Raw genomic sequence first — 21,075 nt, 5'->3', positions numbered from 1 at the left:
GTAAGATCAGTCCATTTATCATTCTCTCACTCCCTTTTTCGACGCCCTCGAACTCACCTTCTCTCTGTTGCCTTCATAGTGTACCACTTTCCCCGAGAGCCGTTTCGCCTAGAGCTGATACAAATCTGCTTATTTCCAGAATATTCAATAAACCCTCTTTCACCGATTATCTGTTTTCCTGTGGTGTTCTGCATGTGAAAAGAGAACTAGAACCCAACATGACAGTCTGTCGATTGCCATGGCAACGGCTCTGCATTTGACGTTAACCTGACAGACTGAGAAAAGAAAAGAATACAACAGGTTAAGCTGTTCTGTTTTTCTACTTTTTTTCTTCTCTGGACGGATTGCATCATTTGTTCATAGAATGTGGCAATATTCAAAGCAATCATCAAATGGATAAAGCAATTCTGTTAAATGTACAAAGTTGGTACATTTTTAAACCATGGTTCCTACAGCGGCAGTTAAAATGTAATTATTGGCCACTGCAAAAGAGAAATTTGCCTAGTCCTCTCTTGTATCTTGGCAAACAGACAGAAACTAAACAGTTCATAGCTTTAGATCCAGATAGAATTTACATTTCACATATCCAAACATCAGCACTTTTGTCAGCTTTAATTTTAGCTATAATTTACAGAAATTGTATTATTTTCTACTCTCCAATTGCTCCAACCAATCCCAAAAAGTCCCACTGAAAATCTTGACAAGAACAGAAATGTGACTTTGAAACTGGTCACTGACATTAGTATGTTATCTGTTTTTCAGTAAAGAAACATGGACAGCTGCAGCGTCCCGGGTGAGACAGAAAAAGATATGTAAAATGAATTAAAACCTGTCTTACTGTATAATTTCACAGTAAATAAATATGTTTGCTATATTAAAAAAATATAATACGTCATCTGCTCTGTGGAATCAGAACCACATAATTGAAAAATGCAAAGTTTGCACTGACAAGGATTCATTTGGCTTACACAGCCAAATGTGTAAGAGAAGATGTGTATTCTGCTTTTTTAATATCTTTGTGATTGCTATGGAATCTAATGTTGCTGATGTTTTTGAGCACTTGATAGCAGTCAATATATAATATTATTTTGATAATTCTTCACAAAAATATTACTAAATTTTGTAACTGCATATTTGCTCAATGTAGGCAAGCATTGAGCAAATATTCAGACCTCCTCATAGACATAGACAGCCTTTATTGTCAGTCAATTGTATTTTTAAAATGTTCATATTAAGCGACATTTCGTTGCAAGGCTCTAATAATAATAGGATATCCTAATTTATTGAATAAGACTGTATGGGATTCACATTTCTTCCAGTCACATATCTATGGGTGGATCAGTGTCCCGTCTAACTCTTCCCCATCATCTGTAGCAACTTGCAACACAAAGTTAAGTTACAGCCTTTCTTATTTAGCAATCCATGGTTCTTTATTTCCCTTTCCTCTGCATGTTGCTCTACATGCTGAGCACTCCTGGTCTCTGTGACCCAGCAGGCTCACTGCATCCTTCCTAATGGGACACACACTCCACACACACACACACACACCATGTGCTCCATTCTCTGATAGGCGGGTTTATGACTCCAGGCTGCCTGTGCGGAGCTACCATTGATATTCTCTGGAGCGCAGAGTTCTCTTTTCTGTTAGAGCAGCAACACGTCTGCTTCTCCTCTCTGCCAAAAGACTTGGAGAAAGGTTGACAGACTTAACTTTAAGTGTGTTGTGCTTCTTGTAGTGGACAATGTTCTTCATATCCCTACGTCCCTCAACTAATTGGAGTCGTACAGATGAGACATTTGGAACCAGTTCTGGTCAGCTTCTGAATCCAGGAGTGAGTCTTGAGGTGAAACTGCTCTGCTTAAGGAAGTGAAGGTGTATCAGGCCAAGATGAGGGTTTGTAACAGGGGGATGATGATGCTTCTGACCACGGCGGGGGCTTTCTGTGCGTTCAGCCTCATGACCATCGCAGTGGGAACGGACTACTGGCTCTACTCCCGCGGGATGTGCCGCTCCAAAAACCTGAACGACAATGAGACCGTCCACAAAAACGAGGAGGTTCTGACCCACTCGGGACTTTGGAGGACCTGTTGCACCGAGGGTAAGATTCAAAGTCACATTTTCATGTAGAAATCTGATTAAATTATCAATTGGCAATGCAAGGTAAACTATAAAAGCATGGCAAAATTGTCTCTATGCACAGCAAATTTGCTAGTTAAACTTGCAGTGTCGGCACATAATGGAGTACAGTGCTGAGACTTGAGTGTTGCTTTCACCATAAGGGGGGGGGGGGTACTTCATAACCCCCCACCCCCACGCCCCCTCCCGACAATACACAAAATATATTGTCTCGTTACTGACCTTATACTGACCTCAACAGTATGGAAAGCAAAGCTTCCTTCTGCTGCAGTGACGGCTGCTCTGTCTGACTTTGTCACAAAGAAATCTGTGACTTTAGCCGAAGAGCTTTCGCCTCTGGCTGCTTTCACGTGCTTTGATGAATTCACGTGCACTTGCAGGTCGTTGGCACCTTTATTTGCCAGACACATTAGTGCCTGCCTTACACGTCAAACACTCCGCCTCATAGGGATCACGACCTTGACGAAAGCACGGGAATCTTTTCTTTAATTCCTCCGTAAACATACACTTTCGTTTAGGCATTTTTGCCGTAGAATCGGCGAACACACATGTTCTATCGCCTGTCACACTTAAGGTTTAACTAGTCTAGCGGCCGGTGTACAAGTCAACTCAGCTATCTTTACTTTTCCCACACACACTCACACACATAATGCAACGTGATTGGATTTGGGGAGAAGGCGTGAATAATTTGCCATACAAAGAAACCTGGAATGGAGTAGTGGAACGGAGTGGCAATGTAATCACAATGCACTGTAAGCTATGTAATGTGTTTTGAGGCAGTTGACCAAAATCCCGGACCATTTTTAAATTCCCCCCCGGACATTTTTTTAGGTCTGAAAAGTAGGATGTTACATTATATGAAGTGTTTGCATGTAGATATTAAAATGCATCATTTTCATACACTAATACCAGCAAAGAAATATGACTATTAAGTAATATGCAGTCAGTCATATAATTCAATATAATGAATAAGGCTAGATGATATGACTTACAAGATTTTCTTTCATACCAGATTTGATTTTAATCGAAATGTTAAAAATGACAGAAACTACTTTTCAAAAAGTGCCTTTATTTCAATCATCTCTTCTTTGAATTGTATAAGGAGCATTATGGCCAGGCTACAAGAATTTTTAATGCAGTCATTGTAACAGCAGAATAAAGATGCAATTTTGTAACAATGTCTTAAAATTACAAGAAGTCGTTTTAATGAGAAATAAAGATTCAGATTGATCTGAGTAACCAGCTCAGTTCATGTGGTTCTGACCCATTTGTCAGTAATCAAGAGGATGTACATTGCCACTTCAATTGACCAAGTAAGTATCAAGGTAAAATTATAAAACAGAGCAAATATAGAAAATGCGGCCGAGGGTGTCTTGATGCCAAGTGCACATATGGACACCCTTATGCTGAACATGGTGTTTGTTATGGACAATCCGTGATGAGCGCAGAAGTCCAACAACATAACACCACTTGAGTTCAGATTGGGGTAGACATTCCTCCCAACCATGCCCCTCCAGGTTCACTGTCATTGCCCGTTGAAGTCCCCCAGCAGTACAAGGGAGTCCCCAGGAGGGGCACTCTCCAGTACCCCCTCCCAGGACTCACAGAAGGGTGGGTAATCTGAACTGTAGTTCGCCCGTAAGCACAAATGGGCGAACGACGGGTCCTGACTGTCGTTTTTGCTTGCGGCCACAGCTCTGATAAGCCGCCTCGACGATGGATTCACGGAACATGGTCCGTGAATCCATTGTCTTCTGTCTATTGCATCCTCTCTCTCTCCCATCAGCTTGTCTAAAACTGTGTCATCAATACCAAGAGTTTCGTTTGTGCTTAATGTAAGGGGCATAAAGCCCCAGACAGCATAGCTCCTAGGATCACTGGGACACTCAAACCCCTCCACCAGCCCAGGCAGAAGTGTTCCCAAAATGCAAATACAATTTAATAAACTGCAATTAAAACTATTTTTTTTAGGTGGGCCAATTAAACTACTTCCCCTCTCCCAGATTAAATCCAACACAGAAGCTGTTAGAGGTGCTGATGTTTTTAGCAGCAAGAGGGGCCCGTAAGTCAAATTCCGTTCCAGGCCTCATACAGCCTTGGACCGGTCCTGAATGATGAGTTAAATCCGCTGCACTGCTCAGAGATGCTCAACAAACAGGAGATTTAATTAAATGCTGCTAATGTGGCTTTAGTAGCTCTAACATTCTGTGTCTGTTGAGTTTTTTTTTAAGGTTTTTGTTGGCTCTAGTGGCCTTTATTTGAAAGTAGTTTTTTTTTTTTGTTTTTTTTTTATATATATATATTTATTAGGTTTTCAGAATATAACATACATGAATCATACATGAGAGTATAAGTAAATATATATGCACATATACACGCAGACTTACATATCCATACATATACAGTATGTAACAAAATCCTGTATGAAAGCAGTATACTCTTATCAATCCAGTAACAAAAATAAAGATGTACAATAACCGAAGAAAGAAAAAAAAAAAAAAAAAACGCAAAAACTTTTAAATAAAAAAATAAAAATAAAGATAAATAAATATTATAACAGCAAATCAGGTTACACTGCATTGAGTACCATCTACAATTAAAGAATGGTAATACCTGTCTGTAAGGGCATAGGTGGCACATTAAGAAGCTGAGCGAGTGCTTGGGTCGACCCTGGATCGGGAAAGATGATCCAAAACTGGCTGCCAGATACTACAAAACCTATCAGAGAAACCCACAACATCATATCGTAGCCTCTCCAAATGAAGAATCTCAGTGAAGTCGCTCAACCACATTTTAAACTGAGGAACCTTGTCAGTTTTCCAGAGTCTCAATATTACTTTTTTGGCTATTACCATTCCATACACCACTGTCGTTTGCATAGAAACGCTGCAGGTCCTCAAAGAAGGAGAATGTCCAAATAATGCAATCTGGGGATCAGGAACCAATGTGCATCCATAAACCTTAGAAAACAAGTTGAAAATCTCACACCAATAATGAAAGAGCTTGGGACATGTCCAGAACAAATGAGAAAGGGAGCCATCCGCGGACTTACATTTATCACAATTTGAAGATGTCGAAGGAAATATTCTGTGCAGTTTAATTTTAGAATAGTGGAGTCTATGGAATACCTTGAACTGGATTAACTGGTGTTATTTGAAAGTAGTTTGACAGGAAACAGGGTAACAATAGAGTGGGAAGACATGCGGCAAATGTCGCCAGGCTGGGAGTCGAACCCGTGACCACAGCACCGCCCTCAATATGTGGGCCCCTGCGTCACCACACCACCCCATATTGACTTTTTTTGAATAACGGCCACAGGAACTGTTTGGTTTGTTCAAGCTTAAAAGGACAAATTTTTCAGATATTTGAGCAGCCGCGAGAACACTGGTTTACTCTGGTTTATTAAGTAGACAAAGCATTTGATACGGTTTGATGTGATGGAAAATAAGACAGAGTCCAGCAATTATAGAGCTCTAAATCTTTGCTTTATTCAGTTCTGTGGACATTGCAGTACAATTCACATCCTAACAGGCATTCCAAACAATAGGAGGGAGCGTCCTCCACTGATTCAAACCACCTGGCTTTTAAAGCATGGCCAGGACTAATTAAGGGGCAAGACAATTACATTTCCAGGTAGAAGAAAAAAAAAAATTTGTTCTAAACAATATTCCTAAACAAATATTTACAGAATTACAACTAACAATTTCACAACATAAACAAAGCAAGCTGGGCCCAAACTATATGCATCTCTCCACCTTCTCAAACAATGGACCTTCCCAGTGTGGTTGATTGAAAACACCAGGTCACTGCTCATGTGCACGCTTCCATGGCAACACATGACCTCAAAGAAAAGAGAGGATGATTAATACAAAATATTAAATAAAGGGGCGTGCTCCGGTGGCGTAGAGGGTAGCGCGCCCCACATTTGGAGGCCTTCAGTCCTCGACGCGGCCGTCGCGGGTTCGATTCCCGGACCCGACGACATTTGCCGCATGTCTTCCCCCCTCTTCTTCCCCCTTTCCTGTCAGCCTACTGTGGTATAAGGGACACTAGAGCTCACAAAAAGGATCCCCTGGTGGGGAAACCCCCCCCCCCAAAAAAAAAAAAAATTAAATAAAGCAAGAATATAGGAAGCACAAAAAACATCACCTGTTAGGGATGGGGAAATCCCTGAACCTGCATGATGAGGTTAGCGCTGATTCATTAACCACGAACGGCCAACCGGGACCATAGATATAAACTTTATCAGAGCAGAGAGAGCCGGGCGCTGGGCAGCGTGCTGGGATGTAAACGCCGTATATAATCCTTAGTTCACAAAGATAAATCATTCTCAATATGCACCTCTGAAAACACCACTACGAGTTATTCCTGTGGTTCACATACTGTTGCACAACCAGAGCAAACGCGGTGGGTTTTAAACGCCTACCTTGAATTCTCCAAAGAAACATAATTCCACACTGGGGGGTTGATGTAAATATCCATACAGGTCAGCCTGTATCCAGTTTCAGTGAAAGGAGCAGCACGCTGAGTCCGCGCTGAGGTTAACATAAGACATCCAGCTGCTGCATCGCGCCCCAACGGTGTTATTGTTCTGGCTTTAAATGCATCAATTATAAACCTATCTTCTATAAACATAACTTTTAGGAACAAATCTGTTCCGCCAGTGACATGCTCAGAGCAACAGAGATGCTGCAATCCGGCAAAAAAAGACGAAAAATTAAGGGATTTTTTTTTTTATTCTTATTTTTCTAAAAACAAAAACAAGCTACGCTTAGCCTGGGAGTGTAGGGGCAGTAAAGCTTGGCGGGCCACCAGGCTTATAATACACTGGGGGAAACCCTGCATAGATTCTTCAGAGGAAAGGTGGTACTAAAAGCCAAGGGCCTGACAGTCCACTCCATTACTCCAAATTTACTCAGGTCTGTCAGGAGCCAGGATGCAGATGAATCATTGGACTACCAACCAGGAACTGACTGAACTGTATATCAGTCATCTGGCCGTCATGCCTTTAGGAAAGGAAAAGCACATGGGAGATGGGCTTTGATAACGTCTTGTGCTGTGTTTTGTCAATTTTGGCAGAGTAGGGCATTTTTGTAGCTGCTGTATATTCTGGCTGCAAAGACAGAATGCTGAAGATCAGTGGTGCTCAGGCCATGGAGCATCTTGTTGTGTTTAACAAGGTAAATGTTGTAGAACTGATATTTTGTTATAGGCTGTACTATAACAAATACATATGCAGTATGTGGTTTCTTGTTGCAGTCATTTGAGGTTGTGATGATCTCGAGTCCAAGGACAGACAATGTCAGTCAGACCTTCTTGCATCTGGAACCAACTTGAGCAGGCCATGCTACACTGTGATGGATAAGAAGCTCATCCCCTGCAAAGTGACCACATTGTTGGCAGTCATTAAACTCTTTAAGCTTCACTTTGTTTTCTGTTTGTTACGATGGTGCTATGACAAACATCTGCAGACAACTGTGGATGGTGTTGATATGGATAGTACAAAAAGTCCAAAAGTGTTGGAGCAAAGAGCAAACTTCATATCTAGTGTATCTGTTGAACTTGAAAGATACTGAAAGTTTATCACTTCTGTTTTGCTCAACAATGTCTAGTCTAATACTGCATAGTATTAGGCTTGCAGTATTAGCCTTATATACTGTCACCTATGTGATAAATGTACAGCTGGCATATTTGTAGATTCTTACACAATGAATCTATAATTCATTGTAGGTTTCAGCATCTTAATTTTTTCATGCAAAAACAAACTAAGATGCTAAAAAAAATGTTTTTCAGGCAAAAAAAATATTTTCAGATTTTGTCAATGAGCTCCCTGTTTCTTTGTGTTTGTTTGTTTGTATATTTGAGAGATTGTGTTTATTTTCTGGTATCAGATGTTGAGGTAACATTTGAGGAACATTTTCACAATTTTTATGTTGATCAAATGCACCTGGTTTCAGTTGTTAGATCTTGTGACTTAAAATATTTTAATATCTTTTATGGTACAGATTCACTCCTCTATGTTGTGCCTGATGACTGTATTGATCAAGTTAAATTTATGTGAGATATTCTGTGGAACTATTAAACATGTGATTGTGAAACAGTTGCACTAATGGATTCAGACTTTACATTTAGTAGCATTAATTTTTCTAAGTTTAACACAATAGTAAAGTGTCCAATCTTTGATTTTAACACTAATTTAGTGTACTTTTAAATCTCTGTTGGTATTAACATTATTTTAATTCAATTTTATTGAACATAATTTTCCATCCAAGTGTACATCAAAACTTGACTCCTGTTTGTATGTGTAAGAGTTGTTACAGAAGAGGCGGAGCATAATTTGGAGATCTGATCACGCATGTGTTGATACCCCAGTGAAGTTAGCTTCAAGTTGGATATTGGCGGGCCACGGTGTAAGCCATGTTTAGCTCAATGTTGATCCAATTTATGAACGCTAATTTTGGCCTGCCGTTCTCTACCGCTCCCTCCTCAAGCGCTCCTAGATTCTCTTAGGGTTCTAGTAAGCCCTAAGTCAGGGCTTACTCTGGTCCTCCAGTCCTCGAGGGCCGCAGTCCTGCAGTTTTTAGATGTGCCACAGGTACAAAACACTGGAATGAAATGGCTTAATGACCTCCACCTTGTGTAGACCAGTTCTCCAGAGCCTTAATTATTCTATTCAGGTGGTGCAGCAGAGGAACATCTAAAAGTTGCAGGACTGCGGCCCTCGAGGACTGGAGTTTGAGACCCCTGCTCTAAGTGAACCTCCGAGCGCTTGAGGATGAAGCGGCGCCATCGCCGGAGTGGAGCCCTAAGTGAACCTCAGTGTGTAATGAAATATCTTACAATATTGTTCCAGCTAAACTCTTTCCATGAAAGGGAACAAGATGTTCACCACTGTTGCCCACATGGGTTAGGGTTAACAGTAACGGCAGCATAGAGAGCCAGAGTGTACCACTGTTGAAGCAAAATCATCTGGCGTGTGCCTCAGGGAAGCCGCTCCTATTTAAGGCCTTCGCTGATTGGTGTTGCTGAGCCCCAGCTGGATCCCATCAGCCTGCCACCCTGTAAATGTAGAGAAAACACTCCCCTGCAGAACCCAATATTAAGACCTTTTTTGTGTGGACCTTTATATCTCTTACACCTGAATTTTCTTTTTTCGGGACAATATAGGCGGTTTCTATTCTATTCTATTTCACTATGTTATATTTTATTATATATAGTAAAATTCTATCCTACTCTATTCTTTTCTTTTATATAGACCAACTCATTATGCTTCATATTTGTGTAGAAGTCTAAAAAGTGTATAAATTATTTTTATTCAACCTCCTTTCGTCCAATTCCCCTACATGAAATCAGTGGCACCAATTGAGTTCAAAGACCTCTAATTTCTAACAAAATCTCCAGTTGTAGAATTTATTGTCAGTGTGATTCCAGGTCTCTTTCCTTTAAGAAAGAGTGAGGAATATCCATCTTTTTACAGTGCAGAGATGTGGACCACTTCAGATAGTTTCTCCAAACCAGGAAACCTACTAGCTTGAATTTGGGGTTCCTGTCTTTACTTTTCCACTACAACCTCCCAATCCCAAAAAATTTGTGTGTGTGTAGAGACACACACATTTTCAGATATAACGGCCATCTTGCATAAAAATGTAGATCTTAGCAACTTAAGAATCAGTTCAATTAGCTCCCCCTATGATAAGAGTTTCTGTTGGCTCAGGCGCTGTGCATGAGAGTATGCATTACAAATGCAGACTTTTTTTTTGTTGTCTTTTCAGGGATATTTCGAGGTGTTTGTAAAGACATTGATCACTTTCCTGATGACGCAGACTATGAGCAGGATGCTGCAGAGTATTTACTAAGTAAGTTACAGATGAGTGTATCTAACAGTGAGCTCTGACAGGTCAAATGGATATGATACAAATGTTCTAAATACTCTCACATTTCTCACTTCAGGGGCAGTTCGAGCCTCCAGCCTCTTCCCAATACTCAGCGTTGGACTTCTTTTTCTTGGGGGTTTGTGTGTAGCTGCCAGTGAGTTCTACAAGTCACGCTACAATGTCATTCTCACAGCTGGTATTCTCTTTGTCTCTGCAGGTCAGACACTAACCCCAGTTTCATGGAAATACAGTTCCTTTTTGTCTAACTAAACTATTTAAAAAGTACAGAAAAAACGGCTAATGAGCTGCTACTGTTTTAGAACCTACCCCTGCTTTAAAGGGGCAGTATAATGTAAAATCAATGGTGCTATGTACTATTCCCTCATCAAAAACATACCTGGAGTGTTGCCTTGATTCCTCCATGTATGTTTGAAAAAGTCCTTTAGTCTCCATGGCAACCATTCAACTGTGCAAGCTGGGTGGACCTAGCACCCCACTCCTTGTTATATGATTGATTGTGTTTGCTTAGCTGAAAAACAGTGAGAAAACTATTACTGTTTAACTTCAAGTTTTAAATAAACTGGCTTTGGGTGCTCGAGTGACTTAATAAATCTGTGTGATTTATTAAGTGACACTCACTGAAATTGAGCAAGTTAATGAGAACTTATTTTTAAGTCAAGAAAACTAATTAAGTTTAGAGTTTGTATGTAACCATAAGTGTTTTTATTGCAGCAAATTTGAATGTGTTTTATTTTGCCAGTAATTTTGAATTCTGATTGAAACTGCATACTTTTAATTTTTGATTTAGTATTTTCTGCCTTGTGCTGTCGTAAACTGTTGGTTTGTTTTCCCTCAAATTAGAGAAACAGTATTTAGAGCAGCTTTTCCACCAGTTAGTACAGTAGCTTTTCACGGAGCAACTAAAAACATCCTGGGGCCAGAATTTGATGGTTTTGGTGATGGTTGGAGCAGTTTTCCTGAGGGGAGCATAAGCAGGAATTAAATGCAGGGACAGGTGATCGGACTGACCCAGGTGTGGAAGTGGTCCAGCCCTGTAGCCTAGCTTGATGTTGGAGTAGACTTTGTCCAGAGTGTTAGCCACACTTTACATGGTGGAATTTGGGGAGCGCTGTCTTTAAGTCTGCATGGTTGAAGTCCCCCGCTATGATGTGTACAGCATCTCGATAAGTGCTCTGCAGATGGCTAACGCTGCCATGCCAAAGTCCAATAGCTGTTTTAGTATTGGCATCCGGTGGTAGTTAAACAGCGGTTACCATGACTACGGTGAACTCTCTGGGGAGGTATTTTGGTCTGCATCAGTCACATACTCCAGGTCTGGGGAGCAATGGCTGATGACAGTCGCTGTGTTAGTACACCAGGTGTTGTTCACCCCCCTCTGCTTTTAATAGAGTCTTTCGTTCTGTCGTGGCGTTCTGCCATCGAGCAGAGTCCGCTATTTCTGGATGCAGCCAGGTCTCCGTGATCAGAAGAATACAGCTGTCCTTCACTGCGCTGTGAGATGCAGCCTGTAGTCTCAGTTCATCCATCTTGTTTGCAAGGTTAGAGAGAAACAGGCTGGGGAGCGGTGGTTTGTGTGGTTGCCTCCGTAGCCTAGCTAGTACGCTGGCCCTGCAGCCCCGCTTCTGCCTTCTCTCTCTATGCCGCCGACGCTTCCTCCCTACTGTGATGGTAATCCACGGCGCGCCGGCGCTCCTCGTTATCTCCCCCGGAATGTTGAAAGTCAGCTGTGTAACATCTTGTTCGTAGCCGGCACCGATCGTCAGGAGATCGTCCCGACTGTATATTTGGTTTGTCCGGCATGACGAGTACAGAACACAAATCAACACGTACACTAACAGCCAGACATAGCACCGACCGAGAGAGCAATACATGCGCCGCCATGACCAGCCCAATCCTGGTTACAGTGTAGTTGCTTAATTTGTTTAAGGCAATTGTTTTACAAGATTTTTCTAAGCATACTGTACTGTGTTCAGGTTAGTATGTTAAGTAAGCCAAATGGAAAACTAATAGTTATACTATTAGTATAACTATTTTATAGGGCAATCGGTTTCCAAAACATTTTTAAGTAAAGTCAACCTGTCAAGTTTTAGAGTTTTCTTCTGCCTCATAGAGCAGTCCTCTCCAATAACTCCCCCACTCAGCTCCTTCAGACTAGCCAGCAGCAAATCTGCAAAAACCTGTTGATAGAGAAGTCATGTCGTGATGACTTCCTGAAGACTGAGTTTCATAAAAACAGGAGTTTTTAAAGAGGCAATGACCCAATTTCAAGGTGTTAAATTAGCAAGTGAAATTTCTTTTAATTTGATATTTATAGATTTTTTTCTATAACAACTGAAGTTAACATATTGATTACACTGTGAAATTACACCATTTTATAGAATTATGAAAAACACATAATTCTGTCCCTTTGAACTTGTCCACATCTGTATTCCTGACCTGTCTGTTGTGTTGGTTGTTCTAATTGATGCGGTTTGGTCACCAATGTTCTCTAACAAACCTTTGAAGACTTCACATATTCTATTTGTGACTTCTTAAGACAATTGGTAGTACTGGTTTTTATTTAGGTGTACCAGTGTGAAGGAGCAGGATCAACCAAAATGTTTGCCACATTTTTCAGGATTTCATTGCCTGAATGTTAAACCCCTTGTTCTGCCTCTATCACCCTGAACAGGTCTCAGTAACATCATTGGCATCATTGTGTACATATCAGCCAACTCTGGGGACCCCAGTCAGAGCGACAACAAGAAGAGCTATTCCTATGGATGGTCGTTTTATTTTGGAGCTCTGTCTTTTGTGCTGGCCGAGATGGTGGGCGTCTTGGCAGTACACGTGTTTATAGAAAAGCACAGGCAGCTTCGCACCAAAGGCCGGCCCTCGCTCTTGAAGCCTCCAATCTCCCGAAACTCTTCATCATACCGCAACCGCCATTACTACAACCACAGCAGACGCTATAGCTACCGCAGCAATCACAGCATAGCAGACTCAACCTGCCACGGTTACCAAACATCACTAGTATGTGACCAAGAACCAAGCATCTCAGCTGAATCTAAAGTCACCATGGTGGCTGGTCTGCCTATGCCAATGACGATGGGCTCAGAGTTTATGCTATATGCCTTAGCTTCACCGCTAAAGAAGAGTAAGATTGACTTGGGGGTGGAGGACTTGACAACTTCAGCCCTTCACAACACAGACATGCTGCCGGGAAACTGTGTGTCCAATCGAAGAACCACTCCTGTCTGAGCAACACAGAGTTGATAATGGACAAAAGACAGACATCTCTGGACGTGAGTAGAGTGCAGACGTTTTTGTTGATCAAATATTTACTTCAGATGCAGACCGGATATTTTTTTCTGTAATTTATAACAGTAAAGCAGTCAACAAGAGCACAGTTTAATATCCATTCATTTTGCAGTAGCTTGTGCTGTTGCTAAGGTACAGTTGATACAGCTGACATCAGAAATGTACAGGCACTGTGTAGGAGAGCACAACCATGTTTCTTACTTTCTGACATTTAACTGGTCAAAAATACTCCTGGTTTTGGTTATTTAGGATTGCCAAATCATTTCTTTTTGCTTAATATTAGAATAATGAGATATTCTTGCTTTCCTTAAATTCAGAAGTTTTGCCATTAAGCTATTTAGAAAAGCCCAGACATAACTTTGTAAATTCTTTTAGGTTAATTCACAACATCTGAGTTAAATGAAGATACAACTCTGAATGTATTTCAAGGACAACACTCACACCCACTGCTTCTTTGTGTTGCACCATGGGAAAAAAATAAAAATCAGCAAAGATATCAGGAAGAAAGCACAAGTGTGGTTCTTCCTTGTGTACAGTGAAAGTACTTAATTCTTTTTTTTCAAACATTTACATGCAAGTGTTATGGATATATGATTCTGTGTTTTCCTCGTCTCTTTTATCTGCATACACACACACTGCTGCAAGCTATCATAAACATAACATATTAGAATGGAGATAGTCACACATAAACAAAAACTTAGGGTGCAGAATGATAAGATTAAACAAGAAGTTTGAGCTACACTTTTCGTCACTTGGAGTCATCCCTAAAGTGAGTTGAGTGGAGCCCAGCGCTGGACAGTGAATGTAACTCTGTATCTGTAACATTTGTATGACATGTAACATTTGATTATTTTCAGCATTAAAGCCTCTTTTATACTTAAACAAATTATTCTTATTATTCCTCAAGACAATTCTGGATTGGTAAACAGACCTGAGTGTTGCAAGGAAGGTATAAGGGTGCAGCAGAACACATGTATAAATACCACTGTAGTTTTCAGTCAGCATTCTGTTCAGGGAAGGGGCAATTTCTGTTGCAGGGAAGGAAAGCAAATCTGTCTGAGTGTATAATTGTCTATATCGACACAAGAACAAGACTAAAAACAGCTTGTAAAAATGCTAAAGCTGGTTAGAAAGTTTTATTGCCCAGAGTGAAACAAATCCTGCACAAACATGGGCTGAAAGGTCACTCAGAGAAGAAGAAACTATTGCCCCAAAAGCAACATACAAAGTGCATTTATTAATGGTATTCATTAATTTTTGGAGACATGTACTTCAGTCTGGTAAAACTTACATTAAAGAGGCAGTATTATGTAAAATAGTTTGTTTTTTAGTTTTACATCATGTTATAAAGTAATTCCCTCATAAAAAAACAAAACATACCTGGAGTGTTGCCTTGGTTCTTTGATGCATGATGCATATTTGAGAAATCCTTTAATTTCCATGGTAACCATTCGGAGTACAGAAACAAGTGGTGCAATCGAGCTCTACCTTTTCAAAGCCTGAAGGGAGTTGCAGTCTCCAAGCTAAACGTCCACCTCACACAGCAGCTCTTCCCTGCAATTTCCCCACTCAGCTCCTTCAGGCTAGTGGCAGCAGCAATAAGCAAACACCCAGTGGAACTGCACATCTGATGAGCTCACCACACGTATTACTTCTCAGCGAAATGCGGGTAAAAACGCTAAATGCTTGATGGTGAAATGTAGTTATAATGATGTTGAAGGCGAATTGTCGGAAAGAGCAGGAACTTTTTAAGGAGACAGAGCCCCGATTTCAAAGCGTTTGCGAAGTCAAATTTTGTTGGACTGGAGGTGCAACTGTGAAACTGTCTATAAGAAGGGACAGAGCAGACTGGACTTCTTGAAGAAGCCAAGAACCTTTAAGTTTTGCAGCAAGATGCTGCAGATCTTCTATAAGATTGTTGTTGAGAGAGTCATCTCTTCATCAATCAGCATCAGAGCCAGGGACCTAAAAAGGCTCAACAGCCTGATAAAGAAGGCTGGTTCTGCTCTGGTTCTGCTCTGGTTCTGCTCTGGTTCTGCTCTGGTTCTGCTCTGGGGACGACTGTGGAACCTCTGGAGATGACGACGCAAAGAAGGATTCTTCATAAAATCAAGAAAGGTATGGACAACTCTGACTATCCTCTTCATGAGACTGTCTTGAGAAAACAGAGTATCTTCAGTCAGAGGCTTCTTCAGATTCAGTGCAGTACAGACCGCTGCAGAAGATCTTTCCTCCCAACAGCCATCGCTATCTTAAATAGCTCTTTGAAGAGTCTAAATTAATGAGTTTCAACAACATTTAATTTCCCTTTGGGATTAATAAGGTATTTTTAAATTTGAATTTGATTTGAATTTTAAGTCATGTTTGATATATACAGCATTACCATTGCTAATTACCCCTGAACTGTTGCATTGCTGTGTCAGTGAGCTACTTTCTGTACTTACTGTGAGTACATTTTATCTACCAAACAAACCAGACTCAATATGATTTCATCTTTTGCATCAACACTCTGCATTACATGCAAAATGTTATTCTAAATGATAATGAGAGTATTCATGATGCCAACAAAGCTAAATGCAATCCAAGGATCCATACATTCAACAGGGACTTAACTGGGCCGTCTTCCTGTCCTCTTTTTTTTGTCATACATGTTCAAAATTGAAACCCCTTTAAATCCTCTAGAGCATAACCTTTCTGTCTCTCACTGTGTCTGCATGTGTATGGGTAAGTGAACTGTGACTTCCATACATGTAATCTAAAAGTCTGCCATTTTGACTGTGCAATTGAGTCCCTGTTTACATAATATAAAGCTTCTGAATAAACAGATTACAGCAAAAATATAGGTAAGGGTTCATGTGTACTATTATTGCTTTTGGGTTGCATCTCAGGAGTCTACACGTGAGAGAGCATATTCAAATACTTTCCCTTATATTATTGACAAGGAAACAAATACACTCACTGGCCACTTTATTAGGTACACCTATCCAACCACTCATTAGCACAAATGTCAAATCACATGGTTACAACTCAATGCATTTAGGCATGTAGACATGATCAAAACCATCTGCAGAGAGCTACAGAGAAAAAGCTCTGGATGATAATGACTATACACTCACCGGCCACTTTATCAGGTACACCTGTCCAACTGCTCATTGATGCAAATGTTGAATCAGCCAATCACATGGCAGTAACTCAATGCATTTAGACATAGCCAAGATGATGTATTGCAGTTCAACTTGAGCATCAGAATGGGAAAGAAAGATGATTAAACCCTCCTATTATGTTCGTTTCTGAGGTACCGCAATAAATGTTCATGGGTCAATTTGACCCGCGGAGTATTTAATCATGCAATAGTGTCAGAAACCAAAAAATTCCTCCAAAACATTTTTGTATCTGATTATTAACTCCAATATTAACCATTTTAATCAATATTTCTGCAATGATGTTTTTTTATTTCTCAGAAATTAAGGATCAATGATGACAACCTACTCATTTGCTCATTTGGACATAAAAAATGGAATTTACATTTTTATGTCCACTGAAAAAAACCTAGACACAAAAAACAATAATTTCCTTGGAAATGATCTATGGTAAATTTTTTTATATTACACTTTTTTTTTTTCAATGGCTGGTCTTTATAATTGAACTTCAGACACACATACTGTTCAGGGTCAAATTGACCCACTGATTAAAATCAAGGTAAATGAGTCATGCAGAGAGTATTTATGTTTTCCTCCACTTCTACTGAGTGTCACTCAGTGTGGGTGGAGTTTGTCCACAGGAACAGAAATGATTCCCCTCAAAAGTTGTATGAACATGGAGCGTGCTGTGGTGGCGCAGGGGGTTAGCACGCCCCACTTTTTGAGGCCTTAGTCCTCGACGCGGATGTCGCGAGTTCGACTCCTGGTCCCAACGACCTTTGCCGCATGTTTTCCTGTCTTCCCCCCTCTCCTCGCCCTCTTTCCTGTCTGCCTACTGTCGCAAAAAATACAAGCCACTAGTGCTGCAAAAACTCTTCAGAGAAAAAAAAAGTTGTATAAACACCTAGTTCCTAGTGAAGTAAAGAGAATAGTGAGAAAGTGGGCTTGTGAGTGTGTGGTGAAACACGGTTCATAGCTACAAGGAAACATATAGAATTGGACATTTTTTAAATCTTTTTTTGCACTTTAACTAGACCGCCGGGTCAAATTGACCCAAACAGTATCTATGTAAAAAGTAGACCCAGGGGGTGTTGCAAATGTGTAAAATGAATACATTTTCAATTTATATGTAGAGTGCATTGTTATGGCCCAAGGCCTTTCCTTTGGGTTGATATCCCTATTTTGGAGCTTCTGATTGGTTCTGATTGGAAGTGGAGGCAGCTGGCCAGTGTCTCCAGAATGACATCACATCCATCCAGCTTAAGATGCACCATGTTTTTCTCACCCCAGTTCATTCCTCTCTGTCTTTCTGCCACCCTCTTCCCTTTCTCCCTCTCCTCCTTACCCAGTTATGATTTTTGTTAAATAAATCCCACTTTAAGTTATCCCATGCGTTGCTTCCCTTTGATTTGTTATGGTACTAGAGCCAGACCATAACAGCACCTATTAAGACAAACAGAAAAAGTTTCATGCAGAAAAAATACTTCCAACTATTTTATTTTATTTTTTTAACTTTAAAACGGGTCAATTTGACCCGGAACATAACAGGAGGGTTAAGACTTTTGAACATGGTATGGTAGTTGGTGCCAGGGTTGCTGGTCTGAGTTTTTCAGAGACTGCTGATCTACTGGGATTTAGAGAATGGTCAGACTGGTTTGAGCTGATAGAACTGCAACAGTAACTCAAATAAACATCGTTACAACCGATGTATGCAAAAGAGCATCTCTAACCGCACAACACGTTGAACCTTGAGGCGGATGGGCTACAGTAGTGATGGTGAGATGAAGCCTCATGAGGCATTGTACCACTTGAGCCAATTGGTTCGAGAAAGGGTTCATTTCTTGAGGCTTCATGTGCACACGACACCACCTACTGGCCAGGTGTACAATCACAGCCCGCTGTATCTTAACACATGTGATGCATTGAATTTTTGTCTATTATGGGTCTTGGGAATAACTTCACAAAAGGTGTACATATGTGTACAATAAAATATTGTTTGAACAATAAAATATTGTTTGAATGTATTCTCTGTGTGTAATTATTCCCAAAATAGTAGTGTCATGTGATATGGCATGTTGTGTAATAATGTTTTTCTGTGACTCTAGAAAAATGGCATGAGCTTAATCAGGCAGAGGACAGTGAAAGTGCTTGTGGAACTAGGGAGGGGGTAGTGAATAGGCTAATGCTTGTGTAACTTGGATGATTTCATTCATTTTTTTTAAGAAACAACAATTTCTCCACAGTTTTAGGTTTCAAACGATTTCTCTTTTTTGACACTACTTCTCCAGCCTTTGAAAAGACACGCTCACATGGCACACATGATGCCGGGTGCATAAATAAATAAGTGCAAGTTTGTACAGATTGGGGTACAGTGACCGATGATTATAGTATAGTATATAGTATAGTAATGAAATACCTTGGCTGGGTGAAGCTCCAGTTTCCTCCCTATTCTCATGCAAGGCACGGTAGTGTCTTAGCATGGATGAGGTGTTATTATTGTACCCCAACTCCTTGGTGCACAATAAACACCTCACCTTTACAGAAAATAAGAAACAGTGAAAAATACAGTTCCTCATAAGCAAACCTAATGCATCTGCAAATGTTCAGTTCACCTTACCTCTCGCTGGCTCCATCCTACTCCTATCCTGTCCTCACGCTCCTAAATCTCCTATCTATCTCTCTCTCTCCTAAACTCTCCAAACACCAAACTAACTGTCTCAAACTAAATAACCACTATCCAAACTCTGCTATCCAAACTATCAAAACTCTATCCACTCTCTCAAATGACCGCAACTCGCCTACAACAACCCACATTTTGAATGGAGCCTGTGGGGTTTATAAAGCTGTCAAACCGCGCGACAAAATCTGAGCCATTTCCCGAAGCAGTCACGTGGTACAGCCGGGCAGCGAGGCTTCGGACGTCATCGTTTTCGGCTCCTCCCCTAAATGAAGCAAGCCTCGATACGCGCTTTACGGAAACGCCCCCTCCATTACTCGACACACGCCTCGAAGCCTCGGCTCATCACGTAACATCACTAGGCTACAGCAGCAGAAGACTGCACCTGGTGCAAGTCCTGTCAGCTAAGAACAGGAAACTGAGGCAACAATTTGCACAGGCTCACCAAAATTAGATAATGTAAGATTGGAAAGATGCTGCCTGGTCTGATGACTCTCGATTTCTGCTGCAACATTCGGATGGTAAGGTCAGAATTTGGCGCCAACGTCATGAAGTCATGGATCCATCCTGCCTTGTATCAACGGTTCAGGCTGGTGTGGAGGATATTTTCCTAGCACACTTTGGGCCCATTAGTCCAATTGAACATTGTGTCAATGCCACAGCCTACCTGAGTATTGTTGCTGACCATGTCCATCCCTTTATGGCTGCAGTGTACCCGTTTTCTGATGGCTACTTCAGTAGGATAGAAGCAGCCATGTCATAAAACGCAAATTATCTCAGACTGGTTTCTTGAACACGACAATGAGTTCACTGTATTCAAATGGCCTCCACAGTCACCAGATCTCAATCCAATAGAACCCCTCTGAATGTGGTGGAATGGGAGATTCACATCATGGCTGTGCAGTCAACAAATCTGCAATAACTGAGTGATGCTATCATATTAATATGAGCCAGACTCTGAGGAATGTTTCCAATGCTTTGTTGAATCTATGCCACAAAGGATTAAGGCAGTTCTGAAGGCAAAAGGGAGTCCGACCCAGTACTAGCAAGGTGTACCTAATAAAGTGGACTGGTGAGTGAGTGTATATGAGCAAAGGAACAAGAAGTTCATTTTCTTTTGTGTGAGCATGCATGAATAAATTATGTTACAGCATAGTTACAGCACACAAAGAGGAACATCTTCAGAGGACATGGTGTACATTTTAGAATCAGGAGACAATGAAATGGCAATGAAATGAGATGCACTGCTAAGACAACAGGAGCAGTAGCTCTGGACTGTCTACACATTGAGTTTGTGTTGCTTTGTGTCAGCGGGAGAAAAACAATACTGAGCCCAAACGTCATTCGAAATCATTTAGAATGTCAGTTTCACAGAGTCATGACAACAGGAGGGCTTGAGTTCTCAAAATCTGTGATATTGCAGGATAATCAGAAAAACTGGACTGCTAACATTTTCCTATATTAGTACAATTATATGTATATATAAAGAATAGCAGAACTGAGATATTGTCTTATCTTGGTTAGTACAAATTTTTAATGGGGGGTTGTTCAATTTTGCACTTTCCTATCCCCCCAAAATATGGAATTCCTAGTTCCCCTCTTTTTTTTTTTTCGACCATTATTTCCCATACGTGCTCCTTTTGCTGTCTTCATATACAAAAATATCCAAACGTCCTGGTAGATTATTCTGTTGTATTTTATTTCATTCGGTCTGATTTTCTTGAGAATGTGTAGGATGTTGTAAAGCTTGCTTTCTTCTTAATTTTCTGGTTTCCTTTTTTTGCTTAGTCGCTCCCAAGGTGTTTTGAGAATTCAAAGAGTTTCCACTTTTTTTGAGGACTTTTTCTCCATTTGAGCTTTATTAATAAACAATAGAAAACAACATATTTATTTGGTTAAATAGAAAATGTGTGACATCATTCACAG

The 21,075-nt window shown here is 40.6% G+C and overlaps 1 protein-coding gene and 1 long non-coding RNA gene across 2 annotated transcripts; one reads left to right on the top strand and one right to left on the bottom strand.

Annotated features, from left to right (window-relative positions):
• Window positions 1-213: 213 nt before the first annotated feature.
• On the top strand, window positions 214-14,191 carry cacng3a (calcium channel, voltage-dependent, gamma subunit 3a). The gene is made up of 7 exons (XM_044114753.1): window positions 214-300; window positions 763-793; window positions 1,737-2,099; window positions 9,910-9,993; window positions 10,088-10,228; window positions 12,704-13,316; window positions 13,708-14,191. Exons 3-6 carry the CDS (start codon window positions 1,889-1,891, stop codon window positions 13,270-13,272), a joined length of 1,005 nt encoding a protein of 334 aa, XP_043970688.1. The 5' UTR covers window positions 214-300; window positions 763-793; window positions 1,737-1,888; the 3' UTR covers window positions 13,273-13,316; window positions 13,708-14,191.
• On the bottom strand, window positions 7,194-10,095 carry LOC122829862. The gene is made up of 2 exons (XR_006370440.1): window positions 9,087-10,095; window positions 7,194-7,514 (listed from the first exon to the last, which is right to left on the bottom strand). It is a non-coding gene; the product is annotated as an uncharacterized LOC122829862 (long non-coding RNA).
• Window positions 14,192-21,075: the final 6,884 nt, after the last annotated feature.

The sequence above is a fragment of the Gambusia affinis genome, linkage group LG04 (genome assembly GCF_019740435.1).
Source record: "Gambusia affinis linkage group LG04, SWU_Gaff_1.0, whole genome shotgun sequence".
Classification (NCBI taxonomy): Eukaryota; Metazoa; Chordata; class Actinopteri; order Cyprinodontiformes; family Poeciliidae; genus Gambusia; species Gambusia affinis.
The sequence above is the reverse complement of the archived record's forward strand: the minus strand, read 5'-3'. Positions and strand labels throughout refer to the sequence as shown.

Bases quoted from the DNA above. Each gene is read 5' to 3' on its own strand.
- cacng3a (XM_044114753.1), top strand. From the start codon at position 1,889: ATGAGGGTTTGTAACAGGGGGATGATGATGCTTCTGACCACGGCGGGG. The intron at 2,100-9,909 runs GTAAGATTCAAA...TTGTCTTTTCAG, and splicing joins GAGGACCTGTTGCACCGAGG to GGATATTTCGAGGTGTTTGT. The intron at 10,229-12,703 runs GTCAGACACTAA...CACCCTGAACAG, and splicing joins TATTCTCTTTGTCTCTGCAG to GTCTCAGTAACATCATTGGC.